This window comes from Balaenoptera borealis, assembly GCF_965194805.1.
Source record: "Balaenoptera borealis genome assembly, chromosome: 11".
In the NCBI taxonomy this organism is placed as follows: Eukaryota; Metazoa; Chordata; class Mammalia; order Artiodactyla; family Balaenopteridae; genus Balaenoptera; species Balaenoptera borealis.
This window is the reverse complement of record NC_138868.1, coordinates 86,433,353-86,449,306: the sequence shown is the minus strand read 5'-3', so window position 1 is coordinate 86,449,306 and position 15,954 is coordinate 86,433,353. Positions and strand designations below refer to the sequence as shown.

The following is a 15,954-nucleotide window of genomic DNA, read 5'->3' as shown; positions in this document are numbered from 1 at the left end:
ATACCATCTGAATACCAAGTATGAACTTTATTTTGTAAAAACAGGAAGCTCTCAAAGTCATGACATAGATTTGGGTTTTAAAAAGATATCTCTGGTAGTAGTATGATATAAAGTTTGAAGGGAGGAGCGATTAAAGGCAAGGTGCCTATGAGGTGCATAATGCAATAGTCCAAGATATTATGGGTTTAAACAGAACCCTATGACTTTAGCTCATTCCAACTAATCTGACAAGTTAGATCAAGACCACCTCTTCTTTTTTTTTTTTTTTAAATTGTTATTTATTTATTTATTTATTTATGGCTGTGTTGGGTCTTCGTTTCTGTGCGAGGGCTTTCCCTAGTTGCGGCAAGCGGGGGCCACTCTTCATCGCGGTGTGCGGGCCTCTCACTATCGCGGCCTCTCTTGTTGCGGAGCACAGGCTCCAGACGCGCAGGCTCAGTAACTGTGGCTCACGGGCCCAGTTGCTCCGTGGCATGTGGGATCTTCCCAGACCAGGGCTCGAACCCGTGTCCCCTGCATTGGCAGACAGATTCTCAACCACTGCGCCACCAGGGAAGCCCAAGACCACCTCTTCTATTCACTGTCCCACTAATTAATTTTGTGTAATTAATCCTTAATTAATTAAAGATTTAGTTTAAACATGTGAGCATATAAATTAACTTAGATGGCCTCTAAGTTTCTTCCCTATATTGTTTCTATTATTCTAAAATAAGAGCCTTGTCTATGGATATTCCAAATGGCTTGCAGACAAAATACTGTCTGAAAGTTTTTTTCTTATGAAAAGAAATATGGGTTGTGGGAATCAAGGAAGATCTTTGAGCAAGAGAAAAATGTGATCATAGATTCCACTGGGAAGTTAAATTTCACAATGAAGAGTAGGATAGATTGATGGGTGAAGGTTATGTTGAGGGAACCATTTGGAGCCCATAGAAATAGTTCATATGTGAATCATAAGGCCTGAATTAGACAGTGGGTGGGCCCTGGGAGTGGATAGGGGGGAATGTATCTACAGAGTAATTCTAAGATTAGAGAGAACTTGGAGCCTGACTGGATGTGGGGATGGGACAAGGGAGAGGAAGAATTGAAGGTAATTTCATTGATTCATGTCCACCTTAAATCTGATTCACTATATCACCAAGATCATATTTTATAAAAATTAAACTTTATTGCTTATAAAAGTAATACCTAGTCATCATGGAAAATATATTTGCGCTTTAATTTATTTATTGAACAAATATTTAAGTGCCTCCTATGTGCCAGTCACTGTTCTAGGCACTAGGGATAGAGTAGAAAACAAAATGAAAGAGAAATCCCTGACCTCATGGATATTACATAGAGAAAAGGAAGGGGGAAAAGTGAGGAAAATTGCCCAGATCCTTTCTTCTGCCCTAACTTAATATTTTGGAATATCTCCTCTATGTCTCTCTGTCTCGTTCTCTCCTGAGCTTCCCTTCTATCTCTCCCTCTCTCTCTTTTTCTCTCTTTCTGTGTATATGTGTCTGTATATCTTTTGTTTGTTTAGCAGCATTTTGGTCTCTTAAATATATGACTTTTCTACCTTAAATTATGGTATAAGATTTCTCCTCCCCATGTTAGTACCTATTCTTCATTACTGTCTCTTAGTAGCTGTGTGAACCTAGGCAATCTCTGTGCCTCAGTTTCCTTATCGGTTAAAATGGTAGTACTTCCCTTTAAACACTGTTGTGAGGGCTGACTTGATACATTTAAAGTGCCTAGAATACTGTATTACGGTGTTACGGTGTAAGCACTCAATAAATTTAGCTGTAAGTATTATTACTTTTATTATTAATATTTTAAAGCATCATTAGTTACCACTATATTACTTCTTTTTTTTTAAATGTGGCCCTCTCTTTTTAATAGTCTTTTTTAAAAAATTTATGTATTTTATTTTTTTATTTTTGGCTGTGTTGGGTCTTCCTTTCTGTGTGAGGGCTTTCTCTAGTTGTGGCAAGCGGGGGCCACTCTTCATCGCGGTGCACGGGCCTTTCACTGTTGCGGCCTCTCTTATTGTGGAGCACAGGCTCCAGATGCGTAGGCTCAGTAGTTGTGGCGCATGGGCCTAGTTGTTCTGCGGCATGTGGGATCTTCCCAGACCAGGGCTCGAACCCGTGTCCCCTGCATTGGCAGGCAGATTCTCAACCACTGCACCACCAGGGAAGCCCTATATTACTGTTTTTAATTATTTAGATTGCTTTCATTTTAATAACACTAAATGGCTTTTTCTTTTATACATCTTTATTGGAGTATAATTACTTCACAATGTGGTGTTAGTTCCTGTTGTACAACAAAGTGAATCAGCCATATGCATACATATATCCCCATATCCCCTCTCTCTTGAGCCTCCCTCCCACCCTCCTGATCCCACCCCTCTATGTCATCGCAAAACACTGAGCTTATATCCCTGTGCTATGCTGCTGCTTCCCACTAGCTATCTATTTTACATTTGGTAGTGTATATATGTCGATGCTACTCTCACTTCACCCCAGCTTCCCCCTCCCACACCCTGTGTCCTCAAGGCCATTCTCTATGTCTACGTCTTTATTCTTGCCTTGCCACTAGGTTCATCAGTACCCTTTTTTTGTTGTTAGATTCCATGTATATGCGTTAGCATATGGTATTTGTTTTTCTCTTTCTGACTTACTTCACTCTGTATGACAGACTCTAGGTCCATCCACCTCACTACAAATAACTCAATTTCGTTTCTTTTTATGGCTGAGTAATATTCCATTGTATATATGTGCCACATGTTCTTTATCCATTCATCTGTCGTTGGACATTTAGGTTGGTTCCATGTCCTGGCTATTCTAAATAGTGCTGCAGTGAACATTGGGGTACATGTCTCTTTTTGAATTATGGTTTTCTCAGGGTATATGCCCAGTAGTGGGATTGCTGGGTCATATGATAGTTCTATTTTTAGTTTTTTAAAGAACCTCCATACTGTTGTCCATAGCGGTTGTATCAATTTACATTCCCACCAACAGTGCAGGAGGGTTCCCTTTTCACCACACCCTTTCCAGCATTTATTTTTTCTAGATTTTTTGATGATGGCCATTCTGTCCAGTGGGAGGTGATACCTCATTGTAGTTTTGATTTGCATTTCTCTAATAATTAGAAATGTTGAGCATCTTTTCATGTGCCTCTTGGCCATCTGTATGTCTCCTTGGTGAAATGTCTGTTTAGGTCTTTTGCCCATTTTTTAACTGGATTATTTGTTTTTTTGATATTGAGCTCCATGAGCGGTTTGTATATTTTGGAGATTAATCCTTTGTCTGTTGTTTCATTTGCAAATATTTTCTCCCATTCTGAGGGTTGTCTTTTCATCTTGTTTACAGTTTCCTTTGTTGTGCAAAAGCTTTTAAGTGTCATTAGGTCCCATTTGTTTATTTTAATTTTTATTTCTATTACTCTAGGAGGTGGGTCAAAAAAGATCTTGCTGTGATTTATGTCATAGAGTGTTCTGTCTATGTTTTCATCTAAGAGTTTTATAGTGTCTGACCTTACATTTAAGTCTTTAATCCATTTGGACTTTATTTTTGTGTATGGTGTTAGGGAGTGTTATAATTTCATTCTTTTACATGTAGTGGTCCAGTTTTCCTAGCACCACTTATTGAAGAGACTGTCTTTTCTCCACTGTATGTTCTTGCCCCCTTTGTCATAAATTAGGTGTCCACATGTGCATGGGTTTATCTCTGGGCATTCTATCCTGTACCATTGATCTATATTTCTGTTTTTGTGCCAGTACCATACTGTCTTGATTACTATAGCTTTGTGGTATAGTTTGAAGTCAGGGAGCCTGATTCCTCCAACTACATTTTTCTTTCTCAAGATTGCTTTAGCTATTCGGGGTCTTTTGTGTTTCGATATGAATTGGAAAATTTTTTGTTCTAATTCTGTGAAGAATGCCATTGGTAGTTTGATAGGGATTGCATTGAATCTGTAGATTGCTTTGGGTAGTATAATCATTTTCCAAATATTGATTCTTCTAATCCAAGAACATGGCCTATTTCTTTATCTGTTTATGTCATGTTTGATTTCTTTCATCAGTGTTTTATAGTTTTCTGAGTACAAGTCTTTCACCTCCTTAGGCAGGTTTATTCCTAGGTATTTTATTCTTTTTGTTGCAGTGGTAAGTGGGTGTGTTTCCTTAATTTCTTTTTCTGTTTTTTCATTGTTGGTGTATAGGAATGCCAGAGATTTCTGTGCATTAATTTTGTTTCCTGCAACCTTACCAAATTAATTGATTAGTTTTAGTAGTTTTCTGGTGGTATGTTTAGGATTTTCCATGTATAGTATTATGTCATCAGCAAACAGCGACAGTTTTACTTCTTTTCCAATTTGCATTCCTTTTACTTCATTTTCTTCTCTGATTGCTGTGGATAGGACTTCCAAAACTATGTTGAATAAGAGTGGTGAGAGTGGACATCCTTGCCTTGTCCTGATCTTAGTGGAAATGCTTTCAGTTTTTTCCCACTGAGTATCATGCTTGCTCTGGGTTTGTCATATATGGTGTTTATTATGTTGAGGTAGGTTCCCTCTATGCCCATTTTTGGAGAGTTCTTATCATAAATCAGTGTTGAATTTGTCAAAAGCTTTTTCTGCATCTATTGAGATGATCATATGGTTTTTATTCCTTAATTTGTTAATGTGGTGTATCACATTAATTGATTTGCATATATTGAAGAACCTTGCATCCATGGGATAAATCCCACTTGATCATGGTGTATGATCCTTTTAATGTGCTGTTGGATTCTGTTTGCTAGTATTTTGTTCGGGATTTTTGCATCTATGTTCACCAGTGATATTCGTCTATAATTTTCTTTTTTTGTGATACCTTTGTCTGGTTTTTGTATAAGGGTGATAGTGGCTTGGTAGAATGAATTTGAGAGTGTTTCTCCCTCTGCAAATTTTTGGAAGAGTTTGAGAATAATCAGTGTTAGCTATTCTCTAAATGTTTGATAGAATTTGCCTGCGAAGCCACCTGGTCCTGGCCTTTCATTTGTTGGAAGATTTTTAATTATGGTTTCAATTTCATTACTTGTGATAGGTCTGTTTATATTTTCTAATACTTCCTGGTTCAGTCTTGGAAAATTGTACCTTTCCAAGAATTTGCCCATTTCTTCGTAGTTGTCCATTTTATTGGCATATAGTTGTTAGTAGTAATGTCTTATAATCCTTTGTATTTCTACAGTGTCAGTTGTGATTTCTCCTTTTTCATTTCTAATTTTATTGATTTTCATCCTCTCCCTTTCTTTCTTGATGAGTCTGGCTAAGGGTTTAGCAATTTTGTTTATCTTCTCAAAGAAACAGATTTTAGTTTTATTGACCTTTGCTATTGTTTCTTCATTTCTACTTCATTTATTTCTGCTCTGATCTTTATGATTTATTTCCTTCTACTGACTTTGAGTTTTCTTTGTTCTTCTTTCGTTGTTTTAAGTGTAGGGTTAGATAGTTTATTTGAGATTTTTCTTGTTCCTTGAGGTGAGATTGAATTGCTATAAACTTCCCTCTTAGAACTGCTTTTGCTGTGTCCCATAGGTTTTGGGTTGTCATGTTTTCATTGTCATTGGTTTCTATGTATTTTTAAATTTCTTCTTTGATTTCTTCAGTGATCTCTTGGTTATTTAGTAGCACACTGTTTAGCCTCCATGTATTTGTGTTTTTTACAGTTTTTTTTCCTGTAATTGATTTCCAGTCTCATAGCATTGTGGTCAGAATAGATGCTTGATACGATTTCAATTTTCTTAAATTTTCCAAGGCTTGATTTGTGACCCAAGACATGATCTATCCTAGAGAATGTTCCATGAGCACTTGAGAAGAAAGTGTATTCTGTTGTTTTTGGATGGAAGGTCCTATAAATATCAATTAAGTCCATCTTGTGTAATGTATAATTTAAAGCTTGTTTTTCCTTATTTATTTTCTGTTTGGATGATCTGTCCAGTGGTGAAAGTGGGGTGTTAAAATCCCCAACTATTATTGTGTAACTGTCGATTTCTCCTTTCCTTGTTGTTAACATTTGCCTTATGTATTGAGGTGCTCCTATGTTGGGTGTATAAGCATTTATAAATGTTATATATTCTTCTTGGATTGATCCTTTGATCATTATGTAGCGTCCGTCCTTTTCTCTTGTAACAGTCTTTATTTTAAAGTCTATTTTATCTGATAGGAGTATTGCTACTCCAGCTTTCTTTTGATTTCCATTTGCATGGAATATCTTTTTTCATCCCTTCACTTTCAGTCTGTATGTGTCCCTAGGTCTGAATTGGGTCTCTTTTAGACAGCATATATATGGGTCTTATTTTTGTATCCATTCAGCCAGTCTGTGTCTTTTGGTTGGGGCCTTTAATCCATTTACATTCAAGATTATTATCGATATGTATGTTCCTATTACCATTTTCTCAATTGTTTTGGGTTTGTTTTTGTGGGTCTTTTTCTTCTCTTGTGTTTCCCACCTAGAGAAGCTTCTTTAGCATTTGTTGTAAAGCTGGTTTGGTGGTGCTGAATTCTCTTAGCTTTTGCTAGTCTGAAAAGCTTTTGACTTCTCCATCGCATCTGAATGAGATCCTTGCTGGGTAGAGTAATCTTGGTTGTAGGTTTTTCTCTTTCATAATTTTAAGTATATCCTGCCACTCGCTTATGGCCTGCAGAGTTTCTGCTGAAACACCAGCTGATACCCTTATTGCGATTCCTTTGTATTTTATGTTTTGTTTTTCCCTTTTTGCTTTTAATATTTTTTCTTTACTTTAATTTTTGTTAGTTTGATTAATATATGTCTTATTGTGTATCTCCTAGGGTTTATCCTGTATGGGACTTTGTGCTTCCTGGACTTGGGTGACTCCTTTCCCATATTAGGGAAGTTTTCAACTATAATTCTCTTCAAATATTTTCTCAGACTCTTTTTCTCTTCTCTTTCTGGGACCCTATAATTCAAATGTTGGTGTGTGTAGTGCTGTCCCAGAGGTCTCTGAGATTGTCTTCAATTCTTTTCATTCTTTTTCTTTATTCTGCTCCTCGGCAGTTATTTCCACCATTTTGTCTTCCACCTCACTTATTCATTCTTCTGCCTCAATTATTCTGTTATTGATTGCTTCTAGTGTATTTTTCATTTCATTTATTGTGTTGTTCACCTTTCTGTTTGTTTTTTACTTCTTCTAGATCTTTGTTAAACATTTCTTATGTTTTCTCAGTCCATGCCTCCATTCTGTTTCCGAGATTCTAGATCATGTTTACTATCATTACTCTGAATTCTGTTTCATGTAGATTGCCTATTTCCTCTTCGTTTATTTGGTCTTGTAGGTTTTTACCTTGTTCCTTCATCTGTGACATATTTTTTTGCCGTCTCATTTTTTTTTTTTTTTTTTTATGAGTGGGATTGTATTCCTGTCTTACTGGTTGTTTGGTCTGAGGCTTCCAACACTGGAGTTTGTAGGCTATTGGGTAGAGTTGGGTGCTGGTGCTGAGATGATGAACTCCATGAGACCTCACTCTGATGAATATTCCCTGGGGTCTGAGGTTCTCTGTTAGTCCAGTGGTTCGGATTCGTATCTCCCACTGCAGGAGCTTCTGCCTGACCCTGGGCTCATGAACCAAGATCCCACAAGCCACCTGAAGTGGCAAAAAAAAAGAAAAGAAAAGAAAAATAACAAAGTAAAAAATAAAATTAGACTAGGAAACTAACAGACATGTTAGAAAGAATAGACCCCATGCCCATAGGTGGGGAGGGCCTATGCTTAGGACCCACAGGGCTAGAAAAGGCCCTGGGGACTGTGGGGGTGGGGGTGGGGCTTAGGCTCAAGGAACAGAAGGGACCCAGGCGTCCCCCCACCTCTGGTCTCATAGGGCAGGGGACCTCACCTGGGAGCCCAGCAGGCTTCCTGGGCTTGAGTGTGCAGGGCAATTGCACTCCTCTCCTCTCCTGCTCCTCCTGGATGACTCGTCCTGCCTGCCTCTCCTGATCTCCCCAGCCTCCCTCCTATGCCTCCAGCACCCACACGGCCTGGATGGGGCTTTGGAAGGGGGGTACCGGCTTGGGAGCTCAGTGGGCTCCCTGGCTCAAGTGGGCCAGGCAATCGCCCTCTGCTCCTCTCCTGCTCTTCCCAGAGAGTCCCTCCCACCTGCCTCTCCTGATCTCCCTGGCCTCAGGGGCGCCGATCTTGTCTGGCCTCCAATTCTCTCCCCCCTCAGTCCCCCTACATTCTACCGGTTCACTCTGGGGTTCCTCCCATCTCCTTGGGCATCAGAGTCTCCCACCAGTGGCTGACAAGCGCCCTAGTTGTGGGGAGACACTGACTCCACATCTTCCCACAGTACCATCTTGACTCCACTTCCCCTGCATTATTTTGATTGTCATCCTCTTGGTGCTTTCAAGCTCCTGGGTTCGTTCTAGGCTCAGACTTCAAATAACTTCTCTGATAGTTGCCAAGTTGCAACTAGGTGGTTTCTATTCAGGTAAGAAGTTTGGTTAGTAAGTGAAGACTATTTGTTTTCTCCATCATGTAGGAGGTTGGCCACCCTGACTGACACCTTGAGAGAAGGAAACTCTTTGAGAATGGCCATCAGTGGGAGTGTGCTTCTGGGGCAGCACCAGCTTTGGCTACTGTAGGAAGCTTCTCAAGAAGCATTTGGGGTGGGAGGGCAGGCCATCCACCTGGGACCTGTGTCCATATTGATGTCAATTTTGGGGGGCTGCTATAACAAAAATACTATGGAATGAGTGGCTTAAACAACAAACATTTGTTTTTCACATCTCTGGAGGTTGAAAAGTCCAAGATCAAGGTGCATCTTTGGTGTCTGGAGAAGACACTCTTCTAGGTTTGTAGATGGCCATCTTCTCACTGTATCCTCACAGGGCAGAGAATGAGAGAGAAAGGGAGAGGGTATGGAGACAGAAACAGAGAGAGCGAGAGAGAGAGAGAGAGAGAGAGAGAGAGAGAGAAAGCTCTATCCTGTCTTTTCTTATAAGGATAAGAATGGGCTCTAAGGGCTTCCCTGGTGGTGCAGTGGTTGAGAATCTGCCTGCCAATGCAGGAGACATGGGTTCAAGCCCTGGTCTGGGAGGATCCCACATGCCACAGAGCAACTGGGCCCGTGAGCCACAGGTACTGAGCCTGCGCGTCTGGAGCCTGTGCTCCGCAACAAGAGAGGCCGCGATAGTGAGAGGCCCGCGCACCGCGATGAAGAGTGGCCCCCGCTTGCCGCAACTAGAGAAAGCTCTCGCACAGAAACGAAGACCCAACACAGCCATAAATAAATAAAAAATAAATAAATTTAAATTACTTAAAAAAAAAAAAAAGAATGGGCTCTAATAAGGGCTTTCTTATAAGGGCTCTAATCCCATTCATGAGGGTTTTACCCCCAAAGGCCCCACCTCCTAATTCCATCACATTGGGGGTTAGGATTTCAACACATGAATTTGGGGGGACACAAACATCCAGTCCATAACAGCCCTCCACCTTCTCCATACTAACTCCTGTTTGTTCCTCTGGCTGGATGACAACAAAACATGTAGTCCTTTGTTAGAGGTGGGCACAGGGTCAAGTTATATTGACAAAGTAAGTTGAGGGAAAACAAAGGAAGTGTTTGATTTACTTCTAAACTATTAAAAATTGAGACTAAACCTCAATATCCTCTAGAGCAGTGCTTCTCATTCAGTAGGTCTGGGAGGGGGCTTCAATGATTCATTTCTAACAGTGCTCATGCTGGTGGTCTAAAGACCAGGCTTCAAGAAGCAAGACAGTAGATTTTGACTCTGAGGTCCATGAGACCAAGGGCACCATACTCTTTTCCATTTTTTCCCCAGACTTGCCATGGTGCCTGGCACAAAAGTAAGTTCTCAATAAATGCTTGCTGAATCAAATTAATGGGGGACACGAGCTACAGGGATAAATTTTATAGCTTAATTTTCTGTTAGAATAAGCTCACAGCCAAAAACCAAATAGATAAAAGCCAACCATAATTAGACATGTGTTTAACTAGTACTTTGGAGTTTCCCAAGCACTTTAATTAATGATAGCTTATTTGATTTTTACTCTTACAATAATCTTCTGAAAGTGAGCTGTCATTATTATTTTTCCATTGCAGATGGTAAAAGCTAAGTCGGAGAGGGTAAGTAATTGGCCTAAGGAAGCTAGCAGCACATACACTGGAATATGGGTCTTCTGCTTGCTAGTTTTTTCCTGCTGTACTCTGCATAAATAGTAAAAACCCTTGTTATCATACTGCTTGAGGCTGTTGATGTTCCTGTTCCACAGTAATTCCTACATATTTGACACAGAAGAGCTAATACATCTCGAATTAAGTATATGTGTGTGATATGAGATTTGGCAAAAAATAACTCACAAGCTCTCTCTGGGCTTCTGGGACAAACCAGATGCTCCTGAAGGCTCTTATCTCTCCCAGCAAAAGGGGTTACATCCAAGCTCAGCTTCCCTGAGGACCAGAGATTTCCTTCTTCAAGGTAGCATCCCATAGACCCCAAAGTCTACAGGACAGGGCAACTGGCAACCAGATCCAGACTGTGTGGCTACAGAGTGTACCGATCAGATCATTCCCTCTGCCAAGGTTGCTTTCTGGTTTGCCCCCAAAGAAATGAGAACAGTAAGGGGCAGGAGCTCTCCACCTGAACCCAGACCAGCAGTGTGTCACAGCACACTGGCCCTGGTGGCCTTGGGACAATGGGAAGCATTCACGCCTTTTTTTCTCTTACTAATCCTTGCTTTAGAAACTTTCCTAGTAAAATCTATTCCAAACCCATGTCTTGGGATGATGTGGAATTCACTCGAGCCCTTGTATGGTAGGTGGCAATCATGAAGGGACTCCCCCCCCGCCCTCAACCCCGCCTTAACTCACCTTGCGTGACAGAGGGGGTTTAACTGTTGTTTTACAAATTTAATCTCACCTTTCTCTTCTCTTTGCCACACTTTCCTAGTTGCCATCAACTTTCTTCTATAGCCTCTTTTGCAAGGCAGACCACAGTGCTAGGTACATAATAGATAAAATAATAGAAAAGTACCAAGTCAACATTTTATTTTTTGCTACTCTACCCTGGTTTCCGTGAAGCATCCCAGGTATGTTAACAGATGACATCACACATGTTAGTGTGCCTATGAGTAATAGCATTCTGGAGGCTAAGTCAGGTCAATGGGGCACAAGAATCTTGGCAGTGAAAGGAATGTTTTATTTACAAAGAGTTCACATGTTTGAAGTTCTATGAGTTTCTCTTTCCACAGATATGCCCTGAGTATATCGCAGCCAGGCCCTGCAAGGCCCACCTTGCTGAGGTTTCCCACAGTGGGGGCAGAAGGAGTTATGCAGGCTTCCATTGCTCTTGGGGGGAGACAAGGATCAGGAATTCAGAGCTCACAGTCTTGTCGGAATTGTTCTTTCTGTATCAAGGAAGAAATTCTGACCAAAAATGTGGGAAGTCCTGAGGGACAGTATGGCAAGTATGAATTCATCCTACAGACATCTGAGCAAGAAATGTTATTTACATATAGAATATTATCACTTGGGGGGGTAGTTGTGTACATGTGTTTATAATCTACACTGGACAGTAGAAAATAATTCCAATTAGGTAGATAGCATAATGATTAAGTCAAGGCTTAAGGACCTGGGTTTAAGATCTTGCTATGCTATCTTATCTATCTCTATTATCTATCTATATCTATCATCTATCTATCTATCTATATCTATAATCTATCTATCTATCTATATCTATAATCTATCTATCTATCTATCTATCATCTATCTATCTAACATCTATCTATCTATATCTATTACCTTTTGACCACCTTCACCCATTTGGCCCACCCCACACCTCATGCCTCTGGCAACTACCAATCTGTTCTCTGTATCTAAAAGTTTTTTTTAAGATTTCACATATAAGTGAGATCATATGGTATTTGTCTTTCTCTGACTTATTTCACTGAGCATAATGCCCTCAAGATCCATCCTTGTTGTTACAAATGGCAGGATTTCCTTCTTTCTCATGGTTGAATAATATTCCACTGTGTATATAAATATATCATGTTTTATCCATTCATCCATCAGTGGACATTTAGGTTACTCCCATGCCTTGACTATTATAAATAATGCTGCAATGAACATGGAGGTGCATGTATCTTTTTGAGTTAGTGTTTTTCTTTCCTTTGGATAAATGTCCAGAAGTGGAATTTCTGGATCTTATGGTAGTTCTTTTATTTTTTTTAGGAACCTCTGTACTGTTTTCCATAGTGGCTGCACCAATTTACATTCCCACTGACAGCGTACAAGAGCTCCCTTTTCTCCACATCCTCACCAACACTTGTTATTTCTTGTCTTTTTGATAATAGCCATTCTAACAGGTGTGAGATAATACCTCATTGAAGTTTTCTTTCTCTTGAGACCTTTGGTAATATATTTTAAATCTCTAAGCCTGTTTGTCTAGAAAAGCAAGCATGCAATCTCATTTTGTATGTTGTTGAGGAGATGAAATAATGCAAGGAAACGGCTAGCACAGTCCTGGCACATGGCATGAGAACTCACTAAATGTTAGCTCTTGAAAAGGAATCCATACCAGTATCTCTTTCATCTTCTAGGACTTGATGTTATACTTTGTTCTGCTTTTCTGCCATTTTGTTTCTAGATTAGAGCAGTTACTTCTGTCAAGCTCCCTGAAGAGTCAGAGGCACTGCTTTGTTGGAGTACGTGTCACTACAGCTCAAAGTTTCCTAGATGTTGTTATGGGCCTAGCTGACACTTTCCATTTTGTCTGTCTCTTTTTTTCTTCTCTCCATCTCCCATCCCCTAGCCCCACACTCCACCAACCCTGATCCCCTCCTCATTCCTGTTCAGTTTGGATGGCCCCCTATGTTTATGGATCAAGATAATTTGTGGCCATGGAGTTTGATGGCCAGGTTTTATTTCCCCATTGCTGACTTCCTATAAGCCCAGCCTGTTCAGCTGACCTTCCATCTCAGACCAAGCCCATAACTCTGATGGGTCTTTAAGATTTTGGGTAGTATACATCAAAATGTCTATGTCCCTATGATGTATTTCTCCTGCCAGAAGTTAGAAAGTGAAGAAATTAGGTTGCATTTGTCTAATTGAGTGGTGGGTGGATGATCCCTACTTATGTCTGTCTCTTTGTCTCTCAGTCACCTAACATCTCAGTTTCCTCAAACTGTCCCAGTTCACCCTATTGTCCTAAAGAAATTATTAACAACATCCTCTTTTTCTCTCAAAAGTGTCCTGGTTTGGAAGATATATCTTCCAGACCTATCTTTTAGGTCTGGTATATATTTAAGCTTCATTTCAAATAGAAAAGATGGTACGTTACCAAGCAAAAAATATTTTTTTCTGTACAATAACAAGAACTGTGAGAAGGAAAGTCAGATTGAAGTCATAATTTTCAGAAATGGTGCTTCAAAGAGTTTTCTTTCTGTAGTGCAAACTGGAATGTGTTTTTATCATAGCAAGTAGTATTTTGAAAAACTTGGTAGAAGCATGCTACATAATTTACATTTTAAGTGGTCAACTCTTGTTCAATGAAGTATAAGCAAACTAAAAATGCTCAAGGGAAAAACACAAAAACATCACACTTTTTTTAATGGCTTGAAAGCTTCTCCTCTTTTTTTTCTCACCTCACTTCATATTACAGGATATAATGCATCTTCCACAAAGAGATGCAAACAAGAAATCTAATAATACTCAGAACTAGAAGGAGCTGGCAGAGTTTGTTCATCCTAAAATTGTGCAGCCATGTTAAGATACAATAGAGAGAAATCATTCAAGGAGCTGGGAGGGAAAGCTCCTAGCTTTGTTACCATCAACTATCTCTACTTGAACAGAAGAGACATGAGCTGGTATAGATGCCACATATTATCAAGCCATGTCAGTGACACAGGACCATAGTGGATAGGAAGAGGCAATGCATACATGCGGCTTCAAAGGCTGTACTGAACATGGAAGAACACCTTCATATATAGCAGCTACAGCAAATTCAGGGCTCTCAAGACAGGCCATTTACTGGGTTCACAAATTCTCACTTACTCTGGAGAGGAATATATATTCTTGTCACTACTCATGGTATATATCATGCTTTAACCAACTCCTTCCTTTCCCCATTCTAAGAAAGAACACAGGGCTATAAAAGATGCAATGCAAAATCCTGCCACCTGGCATACAGCTGAAAGGGAAAGAACAGCAAAATCCCAGAGGAGCTAGAATGGACCAGGAAACAACAGGCACCTTAATGTTTTCTACATCAGCTGTCTAGCAGTAGACAAATCAGGCTTCAGAGGAAGATGCAAAGAAAAAGCTTGATCTTATTCTTTCATTAAAGCAACACCAGGCCTCAAGATTAGTTAAATAAAAGCAGTCTCTCAGACATGACATACTGTAATTCACACCTGATTACTCTGAACGATGGCATGATTTATATACAGCTTCAGGTTGTCTGTCTTTGACATTCTACCCACTCACATATCTGCATATTCAGAAGCTGTACAAGCACAAAAATATTAAAATGAAATCCACTATACATTATAGTAGAATGACATGTAATTTATTCATAACTGAGTTAGGCAGTACTCAAAATTCACTTAAATAAGCAAGTGAGTACACAAACATCTAATAATACTAAAACTGATAGCCTGAAGGTATAAAACACCATGGGTATGAAATGCCATGGTAAATACTATTCAACAGACTACAATCATAATTAATTCCAAACTAAATCATGGTTTTTAAAATGATTTTAAGCAATTTTGAAATGACTTGATTTTGTTCTCCTTCCAAGCAATTTATTTCTTCCACTGATAAAAGACAAGGTCATTAGTTTCAAGAAATATTACAGAATGACATAGCTCAGGTTCTTCTCTTGCAACATATTTTCTTGCAAATTGTTTTTTAATATTACCTCTTGACATAGACAACAAACCAGACAGCACTCAGTGCCTCAAGCAAAGATGCCTGGATCAGAACAGTGCCAGGGTGTAACTCTGAGTTCAGCAAGAGGCAGACAGTGAAAAAGCTTTTGGAGCTTTTGCAGTGTGCATGCTTCTTTTCTGAGGCTCCAAGCATCATAAACATATTTAGGCATCCAAGCCAGTAAAATTATGGGAATAAAATAATTTGATGTCCAGATGACTATGCCACAATGACAACTGGGGGTAAATTACAATATAATTCTGTGGTACTTCAAAAAAAACAGCACCTACCTAAATTTGCTTCTTGTTAGCCTCGTTACATTTTCATGAAGTGCAGCAGTATTTGCAAGAATGATTTGTCTTATCATGTGTCTGTTTGTATTATTTTCAAGTCATACTTTATTAGAATGAGGTCCAAGCATGAACCTGGCTTGAAGAGCTAGCAGCTATAGTCATGAAACATATCAATAAATTAAAAGGCTTTCACAGAACAAAATTCAGCTAAATCTTTTACATATAAAATACAGCTAGAGAAATACAATTCTTCAACACTAAATTATGAGGGAGAGGAAGCCAATTTAAAAAAATAGAAAACTCTCTCCATACCAGGTGTCAAGGCAAGATGTAACACTGCATGATGCCACAATATGAGCAGTCACTGGATGACAGATACTGCAGAAATTGTGGTATTTGGGGATCTGGTAATTATGATGAAGATATGAAAACACTGTACCAACAGGCATGCATACAATCACTGTGTGCATTCAGTGTGTGAGCTGGGACCTAAGGAGAGATCTAACACAATAATGAGGCACTGTCCTGGGGTATCCATTAAAACCAGTGTGGGTGATTATATGTTGATTAAACCTTCTGAGGCAGCAAAGTGTGGGCACAATGCCATGTCTGGATTCTGCAGCTGTTTTATGATCCTCTTGCGGAATTTCTCCCGCACACGATTAAATTCCATTATGTCCATGGGGTCCTCTTCAATCCAAAACTTATGAAACTCGTGCATCAAATAGCCTGTTAG

The 15,954-nt window shown here is 39.5% G+C and overlaps 1 protein-coding gene and 1 long non-coding RNA gene across 7 annotated transcripts in view; both read right to left on the bottom strand.

Moving 5' to 3' along the window:
* The window catches only part of LOC309606206, a 404,244-nt gene that overhangs the window by 183,811 nt on the left and 204,479 nt on the right, over positions 1 to 15,954 (bottom strand). The gene's annotated exons all lie outside the window — the stretch shown is intronic.
* Positions 282 to 15,954, bottom strand: part of ELMOD1 (ELMO domain containing 1) — a 129,949-nt gene continuing 114,276 nt past the window's right edge. For all 6 annotated transcript variants that reach the window (XM_082342986.1, XM_082342987.1, XM_082342988.1 and 3 more), the window contains one exon: positions 282 to 15,947. In XM_082342986.1, the coding sequence (XP_082199112.1) occupies positions 15,775 to 15,947 (173 nt within the window). In that variant the 3' untranslated portion in view covers positions 282 to 15,774. The remainder of the gene's footprint in view (positions 15,948 to 15,954) is intronic.